Below are 22,298 nucleotides of genomic sequence, written 5' to 3' on the forward strand. Positions count from 1 at the left end.
AAAGTTTGTGATGAGTGCACTGACAATTTTGATGAAATGCAACTGAGTGGAAAATAATTTGATCTGGATCTGAATCTGGAGCTTTATAGGCACTAGGAGAGCCCTCAAAGTTATTGTGTGGGCATTTGAGCCTGGCTATGCAGTATGTTTTCGGGTTAGGGTGAATACTTTTACTGGCCTGATGAAAGTGAGAGAGAGTGATGGCTCTCTAAGCCCCAATTAAATCTTCAAATACTTGTTTTTACACGCCAGAGTCCCCTCACTTGAAGTCATGGAACAATTTAGCTCCCCACATTCACTAAATGAATTTAGTGAAAGGCAAAGTCCGCCTGTGTGTGTTTTTTTAATCGCATCAAGGTTACTACTAAAACCAAATTTATAAAGTTTAAAGGACATTTAACTGGTTGGGCATGGTGAAAACTAATTTTAAAAAGTGATGTTTTATTTCCTGCAAGATGCATGGCCAATAAATAATAAAAATAAACAATCAAAGGAAATAATAACAACAAGATGGTGTTGATTTTACTGCAGCAAATGGTGTCTTGTCAGACAGGTTCTCTTTGGGGGCATTTTTAGAGATTAAAGGCAAAACTACACCCTCAACCATTTGAAAAGACGTGAATTATGATTTGATAACAAAATACACCTATATATAAAATTAATATTTTAGAGGTAGTTCAATACTATGCAAAAGTATTTAACTACCTCTCACTTCTTTATATATTGCTTTCAAGGAGCCAGACTTTACCATCAGATTTGATCCACCATCTGGAAAAAGTCTAATTATCAACAGCTTAATTTTTCAACAATGTAGTAAAAGTATATCTAGATAGAAAATCACAACGAAACTCATGAACTGGCCTGCCAAAGCCCAGAGTGGGATCATCTCAAGACAGAAAAAAAGAAAAGAAAAAGCCTGGATAACGATGAATGAAAACTACTTAATAAAATTACATGAAAGATGCCTAAGAGAGTTCAAACTGTGTGAAGAATAAATGTGTTCATACAAAATGACCATGCATTTGCCTGATATACTGTATTTCCATGTAAACTGCATCACCTATGTCCCATTATCCAAGCAATGTATAAAAATGAGGGATAGCTTCTGACTTTAACGCTGTATTGTATTCAATTACATTCTTTGGCTACGTCCACACGTACACGGAGATTTTCCGTTTTCGTTTTAAAAAATAATCCCGTCCACACGTAAAGGCAGAAATGAAGGAAAACGCTGCTAGGAACATGCCAAAGCAGCAGGTGGCGCTATATTCCTAACCGTGTAGAAATGTTGGCCAATCAGAAGTCTAGAAGCCTCGGTGGGAAAAAGTAAACAAAGCTGGAGAGTAAATGTGTGTATATATGTAAGCATTTAAACACTGCAGAGAGTACAATTAACAGTATTGTAGAAATTCATTTCACCGAAACAATAACGTGGCGCACATCTTTGACGCTGCGTTTTCTCCGTTTTTCTCGTCCACACGTAAATGCAAAAACGGAGTTTTAGAAAATATCCACCCTGGCCGGAGTTTTTAAAAATCTCCGTTTTCGTGTGGACGAAAGGTGCAAACACATAGAAAAATCTGCGTTTTCAAAAATACCCGGGTACGTGTGGACATAGCCTTTGTCAGTTTAAAAACGCAGGCTATGGGGTAGCTGAAATAGTTAGCTTAAACTGTCTGCCAAAGGTAGACTTATCATCAAGCAACAACAACTGCTAACAAAAGTAACAGGTAAGTAGGCTTAACCTAAAAGAAACGGGATATTAAAGTAATAAAAACGGCTTAAATAATTATCTAAAACGAGTAGCTAATAGGTAAAGCTAGCAATAATGTTAAAATTGTGTTAGCATATAGTTTAAAGTTAAAACTAGTGGAAGAGTTAGAGTCAAAGTAAACCCACTCACAGGTAGGACAAAGTCTACAATGGCTTCTACAGTGTGTCAACATAAAACACAACACTGAATAACATCCAGTTTCAAATAAGGATACATGAGCCTATTTTGCTGGGCTGTGGAGGTACATCACACCAAAAAAGGCTTGGTGACCACTGATTGTTCTGTAGAGTGTTTCTCTGTGTATTGTGCCCTCTAGTGGCTGCCTGGTGCTGTGTCTGTGCCTGTCTGTGGTCACCCTGCTGTTACAGAGCCTGTGGGTGCCACTGGAGATGACCAGAGATGATCCTGCAGGGAGCTCACCCGAGGATCTGGGTAACTCATACACACGAACACACAGTTTAGTTTACAAGTGGATTTAGTTTCCTATTAAAACTTTTCTGAAAATGCAAAAATGGTAATACATTAGCGCGCACCCACATTACCATAGTTTTGGGCAACAGTGATTATGAAAGAAGCTCTTTGTGTGCAGAGATTAAGATCTGACCTGACTGATTTGCCAGTGTTATATGAAGATTTGTACACAGTTCCCGGTGGGCCCTCCCAGGCGTCTGACAGTTGTGGGTTTGTGGCCAATCCCAAAATAATTTGTCTGGCTAAACTGTTTCTCTAAAGGAAGGCATTTAAGATGGTGTAGACAAGGTTGTTTGGGAAGGTTTCTTAATTCACTTCACTTGACTTATATGAAGTGTGGTAATGCCACACATAGGAATACATTTATACATAATATGCTTCTACAGTGAATAAAAATAGCTGTCTTGTGAGGATTAGTAACCAAATATATACACTTAACATAAGAAAGAGCCAGCTCTTTTGTGAAAGACTTGAACAATGTGCCTACCAGTGAATCGGTTTCAAAATGCAACCACAAAAGATGATACTTGTCTAAACATTCCGATGCTTTTCGTCTCAAATTCTAGGAAAATTGTTTTTAGCAGACAGTATAACCCACTCCTGCATTTAAGCCACTGACACACACAGCCACAATTGCTTTGTGCTCTGTGGGACCCACCAGAAGTTGTGTACAAAGAGCCACCCAGCAGTAGTTGTACTGGAAAAAATACCACATGGGAATATGGCCTGTATTTATATAGCGCTTTACTAGTCCCTAAGGACCCCAAAGCGCTTTACATATCCAGTCATCCACCCATTCACACACTGGTGATGGCAAGCTACATTGTAGCCACAGCCACCCTGGGGCGCACTGACAGAGGCGAGGCTGCCGGACACTGTTGCCACCGTGCCCTCTGACCACCACCAGTAGGCAACGGGTGAAGTGTCTTGCCCAAGGACACAACGACCGAGACTGTCTGAGCTGGGCCTCGAACCGGCAACCTTCCGATTACAAGGCGAACTCCCAACTCTTGAGCCACGATCGCCCCACGATAGCTGTACACAATTAATCCAGCTCCCATTTATCACCAAACATTCATCTCTGTGGAAAATCTGCAGTTTTGCAAAGTTATTTGATATATTAAATCTTAAAATGATGCCCGATTGCACTGATATCGTATTATGAAAATTCAGGATTTCTTATTTTTTGCACATTTGTCACACTTACAGTTTTCTGATCATCAAACACATTTAATATTAGACAAAGATGACCCGAGTAAATACAAAATGCAGTTTTTGAAGGATGATTTCATTCATTCATTTCCTACCTGCCCTTTGTGGAAAAAGTAATTGCCCCTCCTATTAAATTATGAAATAACGGTAATTAACCACATTGTTTTGGAAAGCTGAGTTCAGTTTCACTTTCCACACCGTGACCTGATTACTGCCAGACCTGCTGATTCAAGAAATCACTTAAACAGAACATGTCTGACAAAGTGAAGCAGGCTAAAAGAGCTTGAAAATCAACACATCATGGTACGATTTAAAGAACGAACAGAGAGGCAAAGACATTGACATCCAATAGGCTGCAAGAGCTTACAAAGGCTTTCTAAGGTTTTGGGACTCCTGTGAACGACAGCGAGAACCATTATCCAGAAATGGAGAAAACTTGGAATAGCGGCAAATCTTTCCAGGAATACCAACCAAAATGACTCCAACAGTGCACTGACAACTCATCCAGGAGGACACAAAAGGACCCAGAAAAACATCTGAAGAACAGCAGGCAGGGAGAAAAGTGATGATTCTAAGGGGGCTTGACTGACAGGGGGCCTATAAAAGCGTAGATGTTTGGTTCACAAAGTATTTATGAACGCGTTTGTTTTCTAGCATTAGTTTTGCTTTTTGGGGATTTTTTTTTGGCAACAAGGAATAAAATCCAGTGAGCCCCTGACCCAGCGTTTGATCCCTTTGGCATCTCTGCTCCAATTTCCAAGTGTGAACTCTTAGATCCAACCTTCTGAACTGCTTATCTCGCAGAGGCTTATTTTTGATGCACATAATTGATTGAACCATCAATTCTGCGATCTACCAGGAAATCCTGAAAGACAACGTCTGGGGAGCAGTTTTTGCCTTTGAGCTCAGTGGCACTTGGGTTAAGCAGCAGGACAATGATCATATGCAAGTGCACCTCTGATTGGCTAATGGAGAGACCCAGTCAATTCTGTACTTCAACCCCAGTAAGATACGTTAGTATGATGACAACAGGCCTAAAAACCCTCCACTGTGGCTAAATTAAAACAATTCTGCACAAAAGAATGGGCCAAAATTCTTTTTCAGTGTAGTAAAAGAGTATTTGTCTGTTATCACAAAGGCTTGATTGTACTTCTTGCTGCCAAGGTTGACACAACCAATTATTAGGTTTAGCTGCCAGCTACTTTTTCACATACGGCAGGTCGGTTTGGATAACTTTTTTCTCATAATAAATGAAATCATCATTTAGAAACTGCATTTTGTATTTATTCCGGTTATCTTTGTCTATTATAAGAATTTGTTTAAGGATTTGTAACATGTAACTGTGACAAATATATGAAAAAAAAGAAAAAGAAAACACAAATGAGGAATGATTTGAATTTGATTTGAAACATTTTCTATTTTCTACGTCTGCGACTTCAAAGTAAAGGTTGCAGACATGTAAACATACAGAAACACATGATTTTACTAGCTGCACAATCTTTACAAGCTTTGAACTATTACAGTCATGCAGTTAGCTTGTAAGTTATTGCAGGGTCCCATGTCCTCTCTCATTGTCTCTGCACCCAAAGGAGCCCTGGCAGGCCAGTAATAACATGTTGACAATCAGCTGAGCAAACAAAGATGAAATGACATTATGATTTTCTCTGTGCATCACAAGTTAAAGCCAGTGTAGCACTCAATATTTGATGCTCAATGCCAGCAAAACTATTTTAAAATGCTCTTTGTGAATAGAATTTTTGTTTGGTCAAGACATCCTCAATATATTACGCTGTTTCACTCTGAACTCTTTAAGCATCATCATCAGTATTTATGGCAACATACAGTCGCTATTTTCACAGTTAGAGGGCTGTCTAACTGAGGTTCTGACAATGAAAAATGCTGCTTTAGGTCACCCAGTTACTATATACTCAGTCCACATGCCCAAACTCAAGAAGTAGAGGGTTCTTGTTTAACTTGTCATAATAGTCAGTGTTAAAAATATCACTGTAACCTACCTCCTTTGGTCAACTAGCAAGATGTATGTATGGTGACGTAGGGCAACTGACCTCTTTTTTCATGTATGTGTACAGTTGTGGTGAGAAGTCTACAACTGTCAGAAGGACTATTATAAATTTACACAAATCTTTTAATAGGTTTACGGTTCTACAGTGTCTTTTAACTTCACTGGACCAAGGCCTATTAACTTCTCATTAGCGATCATGGTGGACTACAACTGGTAGTGTTTCTTTGCAAGCATAAAAAGGATTTATTCACCAGCCCTCACTGGATTGACTCAGAACTTTGGGAAAGTCCAAAGAAACTTGGTGAAGAGCTTGGTGAAGAGCTAAGAAACAGAATTGTAGATTTATACAAGTTGGAGCCATTTCTAGACAACTGCGGATTCCAAGGTCATAATTCAGACAGTTATACGTAAGCACAAGTTATTCAGATGTGTCACCACTTTGCAGAGGTCTGGAGGAAGACTCAAACTGTCACCCTTAGATGAGAGGAAATCGGTTAAGATAGTTAGGAAAACCCCATGAACCAGGAAGGTTCAAGTCTGCCATGAATGGGAAACTGCTGGAACACCAGCGTCACCGTCAACACTGAAATGAATCTTACTGAGAAGGTGCAGACCAAAAAATCAACACCATTGACCTTGACTGAAGTTTGCGTCTGCCTACGGGGACAAGCCTCCTGTAGAAAAGTTTGATGGTCAAACAAGTCAAAAAATTGAGCTAGTGGTCACAATGACATGAGGTATGTTTGAAGGTATAAAGGTGAGGTTTTCAAATTTAAGAACACTACAGCAACTGTCCAGCATGATGGTGGTAGCGCGGTGCTTCGGGGCTGTTTTGCTGCCAGTGGTACTGGTGCATTGCACGAAGTGGATGGAGCAGTTAAAAAAAGAGGACTACTTCCAGATTCTTCAACTACACCTCACATCAACAGTTAGAAGATTGGAGCACATAGAAACACAAGTGGGTGTTCCAACAGGACAATGATGCCAGACACACAACAAAACTGGTTCTGGAACGGCTAAAGAAGGATAACATTAAGCTGCTGGAATGGTGTTTCCAAAGCGCCGAATTCACCCCTGTTAAAAATTTGTGGACAACACTTAAAAGCTGGATCCATTTCAGGAAACCAAACAATTCAAATCAACTATACTAATTCTGCCTTGCAGAGTGAACTAATTATGCCATAAATATCTGCTCGAGGTGGAACTTGCTATGGGAAATTTAACCAACTATTAGTGGGGTTGTATGTGGGTCTTTATGTATACTTTGACCCTTTGACGATCAAAGAAAATTCAACATTTAAGTCAGTAACAGTTTGTGCTACTCAATCATATCTACCCTTGAAAAAGAAAAGTTCAAAGAAATCATTAAAAGTCCAAAATTCATGCCCATGAGGTGGGGATGTAAACTCCTAACCATGACTGTATATCACCTCAGAGACTTTTCTTTTTGCTTGATTATTATTATTATTGTTGTTTATTTAAATTTTTTGATTTATTAGATAGCGATAGTGAAGAAAGACAGGACAGCAGAGTAAGAGAGTTTGAAAACATGCAGCAAAGGGCTGTGGGCGGGACTCAAACCCAGTCTGCTTCAAGTCCAACCGGCAAACTGGAACGCTAAAGAGCCTTTTCTAAAGCACGTGAGGTCAGTATTTTGAACTAGCGTGACCTCTAATAAAGAATGTGCAAGCATTCGCTAAATAGACTGGTCTCCCTCCTGGTTCATCATTCATTGTTGCTCAGTCAGGAAACCTTAAAGTCACATTTTAACCCACTGAGTTTGCTATTTCTTGGGGTTTATGGGACAAGGTTTGAGCAAATAAGTTTAGTCAAATAAAATGCAATAGTGCTCTTTGTAGTGAAAGAGTGTGTTTTTATGAATACCTTTATTTAATAGACTAATAATATTCATTTTAGACTTAATAATACCACTTCTAGATTACAACATGTGACATACTCTATGCGTATACTTTAAATTACAGGTCAGCGTGGGCTTAGCTTTCGTAACCTGGCTCTTCGCTTGGAGGCTTTGAATACTCAGGTACAGAGGCTGAGCAGAGAGAAAGATGGCTCCAAGCTGATCAGAAATGATCTCACTTTGCTGCTGCAAAGGTATTGATTTGTGGAGCTCAGTATTTTTAAATATAGATATGACTTATAGTGCATTTTTGTGGTCACACATGGGTTTCTGCTTTTTCCCAGCTTCAGACAGGACCAGCAAGGTTTGGCTCGTTTAGTAGAAAGAGAGCTGAAAAGAGTATCGCAGAGGCTTGATCAGCTCAGCCGTCACCACCAACACCACCATCAGGCTGATGCTCCAACACCGCTTGTTAGCCGTAGATCACACACAGGTGAAGTCCAGGCTTTTATCACTTCCAATATTTCTTAAATGACTTAACATGGTTTACATTGTGTTTACAATGATCAACCTCGATTCTCTTAAACTAAAACGATGATACAGGAATAGACTTACCATATGTGCTCACTTTTTTCTTGACTTCAAGAGACAGTTTTGTATTTCATTGTTCAGTTTGGATTTGTTATTTCCTGTGGGTGGAAATTGTAAACTTGTACGCAATGGTTTGGGCACCCATGAGCAAATAATATTTGCTTTAGTGGTAATTATTGAAGTAAAAATAAAGGGAATACAACCCCTACAATAACAAACAGACATTAAAAATAAATCTTTCTTCAAATGTAAACACATCAAAAATTGTGATTAGGAATTTTCTGCTCACTACAGCTTCAAAGCTACAATGAGCAAATTTGCTGACTCTAAACCTTGTTCTGACCAAAAGTCGCTCTAAGCAGCTAAAAAACAATTCCAGCTTGCAGTTTCTGTAGGAATTAAAATGAGGGAGTTGTGGTAGTCAAGATGAGATCTGGGAAAAAACTTCTGGAAGAAACTCTATCTGCTGAACCAAAAGACAAAGTAAACCCTGTCATATTCAGTCATATGCATAGGGGCTGTGAGAAGGTTTAGCTGGCGTGGACACCTAACTATGTGAATGTCATAACTTCAGAATGAGACAACGTATGAGTTTCAAATTTATACCATAGGGGTATCTACTAAAAATCTTGGATGAGTTCGAATCTCAGTGACCTTGACCTCAAGGTCAGAAGAAGTTTTCTGAAAATCTTGTGAATATTTTAAATTTCATTCAAATATTCACAGCACAGATGTGTCTACTAGGAGGCTGAGGGGTTGTGCTGGCAGTTGTCAGTGTTTTTGAATCGTCCTAGTGTCAAATCATACGTGTCAAGAATTAGAAGTCAGTTGTACAAGTCTGAAGTTACTCACACATTTTATTTTTTATTTTATTTTTGTAGAGCAGATAATGCTTTTTGTTTCAGACACATCTCCTCATTAGCCAATCATCACCTACACACTTCAAAAGCTGTCTGCCAATTTAGGAGGTCAGTAATTTGATCCCCAGCTCCCGCATCTGTACATCAGAGTATCCTTGGGTAAGGTACTAAACTCCAAGCACCCTGTAATTGATCCATCGGGTTTGCATATGTCCATGAGTGCTAAAAACCTATCTATGGATGCAGCTCATAGAGTTCTTTGCATGCTAGTTGAGAGTAAAAAAGTGGGTAACACTTTACAATGCAGCCCACAACTAAGGGGGTAATTCCGCTGTAATTAAATGGCTTTATAATGTATTTTATTTGGAATTGCAATTATATTTGCCTAAAACTACTTAAAGGCAGTTTCACTAGAAGGAGGTAAAAAGTCAGGTTTTTACAGGAAACAAAGAAATAATGATACTGTCAGTAACCTTAAGTATTACGTTATTCATTGGTAACATAGCGGAAAAATAAACAATATTTCTCCTTCTTTCAACATAAGTATTCGGTAAATATAGAGTGGCTTAACTTTGCCTACCTTTGATTATTTTTAGATAAATATATTTACACTGTAATTTCAATTAAACACTTTGAAATCCTATTTAATTACAGGAAAATTGTGCCCTTAGTTATGGGCTGTATTATAAAGTGTTACTGTCAATTGACTATGCACTAAACAGGGAAAGGAAAGAACACTTACGATGGCCAAATCGAACAATTTTAGAATTCAAAAAAATTCAAGTTACTACTGGGTTTTTTCAAATCAGTGACTGAATAGAAACAAACACAGACGGTGGCTCGTGTGTCCTCTTTTGAAAGAACTTCTCTTATCTGCTGCACTAACAGCTTCTACATGTAGCCTCATCATAAAAGTCCTCGTGTGAACAACGTAAAGCAATGTCTGGATATAAAAGACTTCTTTGAGGGACAAATAAATGCTAAATTGTGCCATTTGGCCAAAAAAGCCATAGGAATTTGATAAAATAACACCTTGCAAATCTCCAAGGAGTGTGAGCTCAAGCTTTTGGAATGACTCCCACTGTTCTCTGACTTCAACATTATTGAAAATCTGCAGGGGAATTTTAAACATATACAAGACCACCTAAAACTATTTCAGGAGTTATAGTTATCCGCAGGACATTGCAGACAGAATAAAGACAGACTTTTAGCTTGATACAAAACAGATGACTTAATGGGATGCCGAAACTTTTGCACAACCCGAAGTTATAGTTACTTAACTTCAATTTTAAATTTGCAAAAAGTGAATTACCATTTTTTATATTACTATTTTTTCCATTCAGAATTTGTAAATTGTCAGTATACAACTGTATATCCTGTATATATAAAGATTCTTTGCAACTGAAATATGTAAAATCAAAGGTGTATTTTTTTCAAATAATTAATTATTAAAAATATATTCAGTATAATATTTTCAGTATAACAATCAAGTATATTAAATTTTATCAGATTCCATTAAATTTAACAATTTAACTATGAAACAAAATGACATGGAAAATTTACATATAATCAAATTATTAGTTAGTTCAAGTTTTCCAAAACCAAATTTGAGGAGATTAAATTTGGCTGACTGGGTCTCACTGAGAGGTCGGGCATATAAATCTTTCCTAGTTTAACTTAATTTTAGAGTTCCCTTCATTAGAAGCACTCCATTGTTCAAGATCCAATAAGAATTATACTTTTTTAAATTAAACTGTGCTTTGACTATACTAAATAATAAAAAAAAATCCCAATAATTGGCTGGTTACTTACCTCTCTGTGGGTGCCTGTATCGGTACAGTGATCCTCTGAGCCAAATGTATGGTTCACAGCCTTAGAAAAGGTTAACCACACACTGAAATTAACAAGCTGTGATAATAGAAGGTGTGAATGGTGGGTCTACAGGTCAGTGTGTGTGCAGGTGGTTATGGGGGATGAAGTCCTTGAATAGAAGTTTAACAAGTCCCACATAGCCAGCACCAATCCACTGGGCATGGGGAGGGAAAAAAGTTTACGTTACGACCCTCCTGTGAGGTGTCAGGTGAGAGTCGGGTTACGCACGCACGCCAGTTAGCACGCGAAGGATTGTATGGGTATGTGAGTGCCGGGGATGGGTAAGTATGATTCAAAAAGTGGAATTCATATAGTTTAGGCCACACAGACACCATCACATGGATATGCTTGTAGACACACTTCTGTGGACATGCATGTCCACATGTGCCACCCGCATATTCAGAGGCACACACTTCCCACCAATACCAGCCTATTCGCCCCTCACCCTCTCCCTCCTACATTACCTCACACTCATAAAATATGTCTGAATTACCCAGGAGTCCTTTCACCAACTTGTCTGCCCATACTCCTGTTTTTGCAGAAGGTTTTTTCTTTCTTTCTGCTGTGCTCGTATAGCATAACACTGTTTTTAGGTGCTCATGCTTCAGCTCAGCCTACAAGTTTTCTTCTCTTTCCCTTTTTACTAGGTTGTTTTACACAGTTAAGGACTGTGTACTTTGGCAAGGCCAGCATGGTAAATGGGAATGTTTGGTAGGAGGCAGGTGTGTCAGGTGTGCGTGAGTGCATTCATTCCAGTTGATTGACATGGGCTAGAGATGGTGGGGGGTTTACGGGAAAGGGTCTCTGAGAGCACTAGTCTAATACCTCATACAGGCATGGCAGCACTATACATTGTGCTGATGGCTGCTACTCACTGTGCACATTTCAGTCAAGAGGTTGTATATCAAAGTTATTGTCCGCTGTTCTTCATTAGCCGAGTTGAGGTGACTCAACAGTATACGTTTTGTTACTGATGCAGGAATTAAAGAATAATGGTGCATTCAAAAGTGCCATAAAAAGGAAAAAAAAGTTTGACGGTTAATATGTTACCCCACAGGGTCCAACGAGAAGTGTCAAGTGCCAGTGGATCCTGCATATCCAGTATGTGCAGAGAAGGTGGAGGTGAGAAAGTGGAAATGTTTTGGAGTGCAAATTTAATTGGTGTATTGGAATGCTTATGCCCATATTGAAATGCTTTAAAAATATATATATTTTTACTATGAAGACATCCTAGCAAACATTTCAACCTTGAATGACTTTTGTCAATATCTATTTCTGGTCAAGAGACAAGACTTCCATTTCTAATCCTACTTAGCTAATAGATTTGTTATTGTATCAGCTCCATCCATGGCTTTATGACGCAATATCTGTAACTGGCCAATATGTTAAATTCATTATGTAACACAAGTGTTGTGCATTTTCTTAAAAACCCGATAATACTAGTCCTTGTAAATGGAAAAGACGCTCTGTGGCTGTCCATACACAATCAAGTTCTAAGCAAATTAGTTGTTGCTGACAAATGCATTTAGTTCCTTCATTGTAATCACCTGATCTATACTTTTCTCTCTCTTCTCTCTTTGTGAGAGGGTGTGACTAAAGCTCTATTCTACTGTATGTGGAAGCAATGTCAAAAATTTGTTCATCTAAATGTGGAATCTTCTTTACACACTAAGGTTAATTGTGGAGTTCCACAGGGTTCTGTACTGGGACCAATTCTATTTACATTATAAATGCTTCCCTTAGAAGGTACACCGTATATTTTTATTGTTATACAGATGACACCAGCTCTTTCTACCCATGAAGCAAAATGACACACAGCAATTAGTTTATCTGCAGGAATGTCTTAAAAACATAAAGACCTCTAACTTACTGTTTCTAAATTAAGATAAAAGTAAGGTTATTGTACTCTGTTCTAAAAATCTTAGAAACAGTATCTAAAAAGGTACCTACTCACTCTCTACCTAAAGACGCTCTCTCTTTCATTTTTAATATAGCATATAGTTAGGGCTAGGTCAGGTGACCCTGAATCCTCCCTTAGTTACACTGCAATAGGCCTAGTCTGCTGGGGGCTTCCCATGATGCACTGAGCCTTTATTCTTCACTCCTCTGTTTTCACTATTTGTGCTTATGCACCATTTTGCATTTAATCATTAGTTTTATTAATCTCCAGCTCTTTTTCAGTGTGTCTTATCGTTCTCCCCTCACCCCCAACCAATCATGGGAGATGCCCTGCCTTAGCATGAATCTGGATCTGCCAGAAGTTTCTTCTTGTTAAACTGAAGTTTTTTCTTCCCACTGTTGCGAAGTACCTGCTCATAGGGAGCCACTGTTGGGGTTTTCCCTCTATTATTATAGAGTCTTTACCTTATAATATGCTGCTGTTGCGATTTGGTGCTATATAAATAAAAGTGAAATGAGTTCAGTTGTATTGAAATGAATGGCAGTGAAATGAATGTGTCATTTATGGTTCAGTTTTTGCAGTGTACAAAGACCAATTTTGATCAGGTAAAAAACATGTTTAATAACACAACAAGTTTCTCTGTGGCAGTTCCTGCAGGCTCAGTGGCAGTCAGACCCCTGTTATGCTTTTTATGGAGTGGATGGTACCACTTGCTCCGTACTGACTTACCTCAGCCAGACAGAGGACTTTTGTCCCCCTCGAGATGGAAGAAACCACTCTAGTCTGCCATGGCATCAGAAACCTCAAGCTCACACAAAGAAGGTAGCTTCTTGATGCGCCTGTGTATGTCGATGTGGAATGATGACATTTTCACTGCTTTCATGTTATAATCATTTGCAGGCTGAGATACGTAAATCTCTACTCCCACTGTATGAGGCGATCAGCAACAACAGCAGCCCAGCAATGAAGTTTATCCGCTCCAGAGTGGAAAAAATGTCTGAACGGTGGATACAGGCTGGTCTGAGGATGAAAGAGAGCAGCAATAACACAGTCTCCACACAGATGAGGGTATATGTATATGTATAAGTGATTAAAGTTTATTGAGGTATTTCATTTTATATAGTCGATAATCAATGAAATAATAATTTGGGACTTTATATACTTTAGGTGCTGCTTTATCCTGGTGCCCTATCTGGAAGTGTTGGCCAGCGTTTTGAAGCAATGGTGGAAAGAGGTGGTCCTTTAGGAGAACTGGTTCAGTGGGCAGACCTCAGCGCTTGCCTAACAATCCTTGGCCACAACCTGATCTTCAGCACCTCACAGCACCAACTTCACAGGTTACTACTACTAATTTTATTTATTTTGACATAATTTCATTAGTTAATTGGACTGAATAGGATTTATACTCTGGCATCACTGATATATGATGTAATTACAGACCTTAAAGCCAGTTTATACATGTTTTACACAACCTTGTGTTTGTCAGTCCAGCTAATCTGTGATTACTTTACACTGTAGTGATGAAAAGAGGGAAACAATATTATTGTTGTCCTTTCTAGAACCTGACTTGTGTTTGTTGTGATTAATTCAGCTTGATAGGTGCTGCTCCAGGCAGAGGCAGCTGTCCGATCCAAAGGCCCCTCACCTTTGACCTCATTTATACCGACTATCATGGCCTCGCTCACCTCCAAGGAGCCATGGGACTGGCTTTCAAGCATTACCAGTACATAAACAATTTTCTGGATCATATAGGAAGTACATTTCAAGTCCTTTCTTATGAAGACTTTTGATGTAGTCATAAATGATTTAGAAACTACCATTATTGTCATTAATAAAAAATGATATTGTCATTAATAAAAAAAACACCAGTAATAATAAAAAATTACTTCTGTTTTCCATAAAGTTATACAGCTTGCTTTAGTGGATTATTGTTTCAGTGTGAAGTAGGAAAACTGTGAGATCCTTTAGTCAAAGCAATTAAACATTTACATGTTGTTTTGTCCAGTTTTTATTGGCCCTGATATTTGCCCGACACATTCAGGGCTTTGTGAGATTTTAAATATAAGTATGTCACATGATGATTGCAGCTTTATGCGCCAAAACATGTAGTAATAAGTATATCAATGAATGACAAAAACAACAATCTTTCTAGGTGTCGCTTCAGAATCTTGGACTCATTTGGCACTGAACCAGCCTTTAACTTTGCGAGCTACGCACGTAGCCATGGATATAAAACGCTGTGGGGCAGCTGGGATCTCCAACCTCCACAGTACATGACCATGTTCCGTAAGTTATTTTGTACGCATGTTGATTTGTACCTATGTCTTTCCTACGCATGGATACAATTATCTTAAAATGCACTCTAAATATATGTCTCCAATGCAACCCTCTAAGTGTCCTTACAATGAGAGGATTAACAGCTAAGGTTAAATAAACTTCGTGCCCAGACGGAGCTTTCATTCCAACACCTCTCCTTGTCATCTTTCCCACCCTGCCGGGAGATGGAGAAAAGCTGGAAGCCCTGGGCCGAGAGCCACTCTTCATCCCTCAGCTTGGAACACTGTTTATTTGTCCTGCTAAAGGAGGAGGGGGGTGTTAGTTGAGGATGTGAGAAGGACCAAAAGACAGAAAGAAAACAAAACAGAAGAAGGACACGGTAGGACGAAAGAAAAGAATGAAGTTTGAGAATGTTTAAGCATTTATGCTTCTGTTTTGCAAAAGTCCAGAGGAAGACAGTTGACTGAAGGATTACAGGAAACAAGAACTGTAAACAGGCAGAAGAAACCAAAGGTCGCTTCATTCACTCCCAGCTTTTCTCCAAACCCCCACAAGCTGCATGACCATAGCAGTGTTTCATTGCATATCACTACTATATCTGATAGGTGTGTGTGAAGCGGTGAACCCAGACAGACGCTGGAGACAAGTGGAGCTGAAAAGGAGCCAGCAGGAAATTCTGTGCTGGGTGAATGAGGGGAGATTTGGCAAAGGTCTTTTAAACAAGTATCTTGAGACAAGAGGACAGCACACACACACACACGCAAAGGTTACAAATCGATGTTTGAACACACACCTTTGCTGGCACATTCCTTTTAAAGTAAATACTCATCTCTCACACCTACCTCAGTGTGTCAGAGGGCAGCAGGGTGGCAGCTGCCTATCCAAACACCTAACCTTCTTATATATGTGGAGTTCTCATTTCCTTCAGAGGATGATTTATGCTGCACAGCATGTTTTTCCTCTCTTGCAGAATTTTAATATAAACTGTTATTCAACTATAGTCCTAATAAGCGTCCTCGGCAATAGTAGCCTTCACATTTCTCTCAATCAGCTTATTCTTTATGTCATCTTCAGAGCAGATAGGTTCATAAGTGTTCACCGTCTTTGATCACAGTTTAGTTAAAATAATCACCAAGTTAGGGAGAAGTTTCTGCTCAAGTCTGTCAGCATTTCTACCAAAAACTTACTGGACTGACTTGCTGCTTTACCTTTTTCTCTCTGAACGTAGCTGAAGTTCAAACCCTTGAGTAATTATTTTTAGATCTCCTTTAAGTCCTCTTTGCTCTGTTCTCTCCAGCTCACACTCCTGATAATTCCTTCCTGGGCTTTGTGAGTGAAGGAACCGTTAGGAAGGGAAGCGAGCTCGAGCCAGTGAGCTACAAGAAAGACAGGATAGCGGTGGTCTATGGAAAACAGGACTACATGTGGCAGGTATGAGGACCAAAAAAAGTGCATACCAGAAAACAAACATTCACAACAAATTATGCCAAGAAGTCCTCTACTTGATGGCTATGAGAGGTTAAATGCACTGCAACCTTAGGAAAACACCAACTATTAAAAAACACACAACACAGCTGAGCTTGAATAAAACACAATGGCAGTAGAAAAAAAAAACACGTTGACATTTCCTTAAGTTGCAATGCGTTTGAAACCTCGTGGCCACCATATCGACTAGATCTTAGTTTGTACGTCACCCAAAACTCAAAAATACTTGTTAATAGACAGACCTGTAGAACTACTTATTTAAGGATTCATGTTTTGGTGTGAACTGCACTGGAGATATTGGGTATAAAAATGTCTGCCTTCTCTCGAGTACGATAGTTCTAGATGGTACTGCTAATAACTGCGTTACTAAGGGCACTAGCCACTTGAATTGTTGAAAAGTTAAAAGATAAGTAAATCTGAAGCTCCATGGCAATTGTTGTGAAGCTTTTGCCTTTATACCAAACTATGCCTGCCAGCCAAAGAAAACATGCAACTAGCAAACCTTATAGATGAGACACGGAGCATTAATGTCAAGTGTCTCATCAGTGGTAGATAGCTAGGAGGGGGGCAGAGGGCATCTTCCAGTCTACATGTTACCAAATATTGTTGAGCAAACTTTGGAAACACTGAACCCCTGATCTCGATGCAACTATTAGGTTGAGCTCACTTTAAAGAGCAGAAGTAATTCCAAGTAAATGGGTGAATATGGCTTATGTGGTGTGATTTCATTCACTTAGAGCAGAACAGTTAAATACCATACTATATAAATACCACTCCATTTATTTGCATGCTTGCCAGGTTGGTGGGTTCACTTTGGTAGAACGGAAATGGTTCTGTTGCTCACAGAAAGTTTGTGGCTTTATTTGAGAAACTTGATCGTTATTTCTGTTTTTAAAAGGCATTTTTTGGAACTTTTTTGGAGAACCACAAGACTGGCAATGTTTATTCCGTTATGCTGATGTGAAGGCAAACATTTCTACAGCCGGTATCACCAAAATTGGGAAGCTTACACCAGATGGATAAATAGCGCCACAGGACAGAAGAAAATATTTATATCATGTATATTTTGGTTTTGAACACGCTTGAATTTCATGTACTCAGTGATCCATCTGTTTTTTTTTTTATTGTTGTTGTTTTTCTGTGTGTAATCTCCAGGGTAAATATGAGTATGTGAAAGTGATCAGTGAAGAACTGGAGACTCACGCCACAGTCTATCAGCCTCCTGGACACACATTGCATCTGCCCAGCTTCATCAGAAACCACGGACTGCTGACTCAGGAACACTTTCAACAACTTCTCCGTAAAGCTAAGGTCTAATTAAAGCCGATCACAGTGTAGAAAGAGAATTATTTTGGATAACCTGCAATATTATAAATCTTCCCTTTCAGTTGTTTGTAGGTCTTGGCTTCCCCTATGAAGGTCCAGCACCTATTGAGGCAATAGGAATGGGATGTGTCTTTATTCAGCCTAGATTTGACCCTCCACACTCATCAGCCAGCAATGACTTCTACAAGGGCAAGCCCACCACAAGACAGGCAAGCAACTCTTAAATCATGGGGATAAAACGTGAAAATAAATATTTTATATTATCTAAATTGTTATTTCATTGTTGAATCCCAAATACTGGCAATATTTTATCAAAGATATAATAACAGTTTATAATTTTCAATCGCAGATCTCCTCCCAGCACCCTTATGCTGAGGAATTCATTGGTAAACCCTACGTATGGACTGTGGATGTGACCAACAAGAGTGACATACGCGAGGCCGTCAAAGCGATTCTAAGAAGTGAGGTAGTTTTGACTAAATATACTAAATCACAGTTAAACTGTATGCTCAGTACAAACTTGCACACATATTATTTCCCCAAATCCCATTTAAGGTAGCGTGTTTATGTCTGATCTTGCAGGTGAAGTCCTTCACTCCTCAGGAGTTCACTTGTGTGGGAATGCTGAAGCGGGTCCTTGGTTACATCACTCACCAGGTACAAAGATGTAAAAAAGCGATGGAGTATTATTATTAGGTGGTACCCCAGCAAATTTCAGTCATAAATCAGATTTATGAAGTATGTTCTGAAATGTGTGGAAATCTCAAAAAAGAGTGCATGCCTTTGTAAACCTATCAGTTGACGCCTCGGTGCCTTTGTTGGAATTTTTGTGGTCAGAATTTTACACAATAATTTGGGGCTTTTAATTATTTTTTTAACTGTTCTTTCCAGAGTGGAATGATTGTACAGCATACATCGTTAATGACTTTACAAATGAAAAATTGGGTGCACAAGTTGGTAATTATTTTGGATTTTCTCTAATCCTCACAGGTTTTAAATTAGACTTACAGTCTCAGGTGTATACAGACACTCACTTCAATCTTTTAATAAGTTTAAGGTTCTACAGGGTCTTTTAACTTGACCAGGCCAAATCCTATTAACATCTCATTAGTGATCATGATAGCCTACAACTCTTTCTCTTTGCTGGCACAAAAAGGATTTGTTTGACAGTGCTCACTGGATTGACCTCAGAACATTGGGAAAGTCCAAGGAACTCAGTGAAGAGCTAAGAAGGAGAACTGTGGATTTACACTAGCTGGAGCCATTTCTAAACAACTGCAGATTCCAAGATCATAATTCAGACAGTTGCACGTAAGCACAAGTTATTCAGATGTGTCACTTCTTTGCAAAGGTCCTCAAAAGGGAATATGGGTTCAGGAACAACGCAGGAAGCATGAAGGCTCAAGCCTGCCCTGAACTTGAAACTCCTGGAACACCAACGTCACTGTAAAGCGATTTTTTACATCACAATGCTCCAAAATTGATGTATTCAAGCTTGACTAAAAATTTGCAGCTGCCCACGTGGACAAGCCAGATGTCATCTGGAGAAATGTTTTATGATCATATGAGACAAAGATTAAGCTATTTAGCCACAGTGACAAGAGGTATGTTTGGAGGAGTAAATCTCAGCCTTTCAAACCTAACAACACTGTATCAGCATAGTGGTGGTATCATCATGGAGGTCTACCTCCAAATTCTTAAACTTTACCATTGGGTCCTATTGGATATTCCAATAGAGCAATACCATAACATTCATGCCCATGATGAGTGCATGGAAACTTCTGATCACAACTGCAGTTCATATGAGTAAAGTATTGACAGAAAAAGATTTCTCCAGTTGGGGATCTATCAAACAGAATATTATCAAAGATGTGTGTATATGTGTATCTATATAATAGATAAATCCAGATTTTAAGTTAAAGTCAGGATTGTTTCCCAGGCCTTTGTTCCCTTATGAGCGTTAGATAGAGGAGCGATTTTTCAGTTCTTGCTTGGTTCAAACTCTAATCGTTGTCAGTTTTTTCCTTCTCTTTGTTATCATCAAGAACTTCTGCAGTAAATCTGTCCCTACTTGGCCACCAAAAAGTGCTCTGAGGGTTCACCTCGCTCCACTGGGTCAGTCCTGTGTGAGTGTGTGCCGGCGGTCCTCCCTCATGTGTGAGCCGGCTCTGTTTCACCACCTCAACACCCCTGCTGCGTTTACCAGGTGAGAAATTAGCAAACACTGACACATGCACATCTGGAAAAAGACCGAGGACAAAACATGAATAAAATCATGTTTGAGATCTCTTGGTGGTAATAAGATCCGAATGTTAATGCTGTGTAACCTTTTCAGCAGATAAAAATCAGTAATCACCGCCGTTTTTCTTGTACAACATCCAGGATTCCCCATAAAACTGAACAAGATCACAAAGACACCATTAAACAAATACAATGCAATATAGTAGAATGTTCTATAGTATCAACATGTACACTACTGTATATGCAAATAAATTAATTACCTTTTTTTAATTTGCAGGCTTGGATTAAGTTGCGCCAGCGTGCTGCCGGAACTCAACCACTTGTTTCCTTCTTACAGTCCTTGGGGTCGTCAGTGTGGCCTCCAGCAGGAGCCCCTGCTTTTCAGTTGTGCTGGCTCTGATCCGTCCTATCGCAGACTGTGTCCCTGCAAATCTCACCTAACTGGATAGGTTGCAATCTGTCTTGACTGCCTCTAAGTAACACTGAAAGAACTCAGGAAAAGCACCAAAGAGCCATCTGCAATGCATGCTGTACAGGTAAAGATTCCCAACAAAAGGGAGACAGCTCTCCCGCCAAAGCCATTGAAAGCCTTGCAGTCATGTTTGTGTACGTGTACACATTCAAATAACATACAATTCTGAGGAAGTAACCATGACTGAATGTCCTTTCCTTAAAGTACTTGACAAGCTGAAGAACTGTAAATCCAAGGCCTGATTTCCCTTGGTGTCAAGTGTTACTGTAGCTTAAGAAAAAAAAGCCTTTGAATGCCGGCAATATGCACCTCAGGGAAAATGTGTTTACATGTGTTTAAATCAAGTGGAAACTGGCACCGGCGAGTACAAAAGCAGACCAGTTTACATCAGTTCTTCGCCTACTCTAGTCATACACAGTGCAGTAGGCTTCAGTGTTATGCAAAATAAGTATCTAATTATTCATTCGCTTACAGTAATGTATCACAGTGGCCAGTGCTGCATGGGATTGCTGCTCATGTTGCTCCTTCATGCTTTGCTGGCTGCAGATATTAGCCTGGGGCCTTAAAGGAGAGAGGGTGACAGCCTAAGTGATGAGGCTCATTATCGGAGTGAATCATGGATAACCTCTGAATCCATTTGGGAGGTCACAGCCGTATGACCATTATTATACTGTCATCTAAACCATTGGTTCCCAACCATCTTTGACTTAGGAAACCCCCTCAGCTCTTTTTAAATCTATGCCCCCCCCCCTTCCCCACTATTGCTGTAGGAAGGAACTCATTGTTTGGCTTTCAAATGCAAACTTTATGTCATTTAAACCTGGGAAAAAAGTCAGTTAAGACAGAATTAATTGTATTTTCATGATTTTTTAAAAAATAGAAATTAAAGCTTAAAATGATTTTAATCACAACGAGTGTCTCATTTTGCACTGGGGTTCCAGGATTATTCCCCGATTGCTTCATGACTTACAGATTTGTTGAGAGCCCAAGGGTGCGTTACGGTCCAAGCTGATATGAACAAAAATGGAAATCTTACATATGTACATTTAATCATTTCCATTCTGAAAGCTCAAAGAGTCACACAGGCTTTTCTCATCACCCCCACCAACCGGTTGCACAACTACACGTGAAAGAAACAAATGATAACAAGTAAAGGTGAAACTACAGCTCACAGTCAGTGATGAGGTGCTGCACTTACAAAGCACAGCTGTTAGCAAAGATGGCTCCAGCAATGGCAACAAGCTGCTGTTTTGAGCTTGACTGATGTGAGGTTTTTCTTGGAAACAACACGCTGATGAACTGGTGGAAAAAGAGACCTTTTTTTTTGCTTCGGTACATTTTATGTGACCAGAACATGTTGTCACTCAGAGATCAGACCGCTCAGGCCTGCGACAACAAGACTAGTTGACAACATGATAGACTAGTAAATGGCTGTGAAATCGTCCACAAAAACAATATTTGTGACAGCTTTTGTGCATTTCTGTGAATTTGTCTGGCTCTGTCAGATGTGACTTTTGCAAAATTAGCTGGACCCGTCCAAAGATGATGGAAATGGACTTGTATTTAAGTCAGGAGGGTATTTGAAACAAAGGAAAATTAAAGTTGTTTTTGACTCGGAGGGACGTCTCTGAAACTAATTTGTGGAAAATCGTGTGTAATTTCTGGATGAGTCACATTGACTCATATCAGTTACATGTGTTATGGCATATAAAAGCTGTCACTCACTTCCCAGGTGGCTGATAGCAGAGGGTTCAAACCGAGGCTTCAAAAACAAGCCCAAGTACGGATGGAGCAAGCTGGGACAAAGGTTGTAGTGTTCCCCATGGTTGCCTACTGACCTCATGCTGATTGGGTATACGCGTGCAGAACTTAAACAGTCCATATGTTTGCCAGAAACCAATTTGATTGTAGACATTGTGTGATTTGGATGATAATT

At 39.3% G+C, this 22,298-nt stretch overlaps 1 protein-coding gene across 6 annotated transcripts; it reads left to right on the top strand.

Moving 5' to 3' along the window:
• The first annotated feature begins 1,340 nt into the window (after nucleotides 1-1,340).
• Nucleotides 1,341-21,934, top strand: LOC146568327 (alpha-1,6-mannosylglycoprotein 6-beta-N-acetylglucosaminyltransferase B-like). Of its 6 annotated transcripts, XM_085284306.1 has the most exons (18): nucleotides 1,341-1,730; nucleotides 2,091-2,206; nucleotides 7,463-7,592; nucleotides 7,683-7,831; nucleotides 11,719-11,783; nucleotides 13,210-13,383; nucleotides 13,462-13,629; nucleotides 13,729-13,898; nucleotides 14,153-14,284; nucleotides 14,714-14,847; nucleotides 15,444-15,548; nucleotides 16,136-16,269; nucleotides 17,479-17,634; nucleotides 17,712-17,858; nucleotides 17,999-18,115; nucleotides 18,232-18,306; nucleotides 19,695-19,855; nucleotides 20,168-21,934. In XM_085284306.1, the coding sequence occupies exons 2-18, from the start codon at nucleotides 2,164-2,166 to the stop codon at nucleotides 20,337-20,339; spliced, it is 2,232 nt and encodes a 743-aa protein (XP_085140432.1). In that variant the 5' UTR covers nucleotides 1,341-1,730; nucleotides 2,091-2,163; the 3' UTR covers nucleotides 20,340-21,934. The 6 variants fall into 6 exon arrangements, 5 of the variants coding, with proteins under 5 accessions (XP_085140432.1, XP_085140435.1, XP_085140434.1 ...); XR_014893613.1 differs by lacking the exon at nucleotides 20,168-21,934 and adding an exon at nucleotides 18,806-18,960 and having other exon boundaries at nucleotides 1,341-2,206; nucleotides 19,695-19,813; XM_085284309.1 differs by lacking the exon at nucleotides 20,168-21,934 and having other exon boundaries at nucleotides 1,341-2,206; nucleotides 17,999-18,110; nucleotides 19,695-19,841.
• The last annotated feature ends 364 nt before the right edge of the window (nucleotides 21,935-22,298 follow it).

This window comes from Mchenga conophoros, linkage group LG8 (genome assembly GCF_057382185.1).
Source record: "Mchenga conophoros isolate Kocher_MC1m ecotype Shallow Benthic linkage group LG8, M_conophoros_male_GT1.1, whole genome shotgun sequence".
Taxonomy (NCBI): Eukaryota; Metazoa; Chordata; class Actinopteri; order Cichliformes; family Cichlidae; genus Mchenga; species Mchenga conophoros.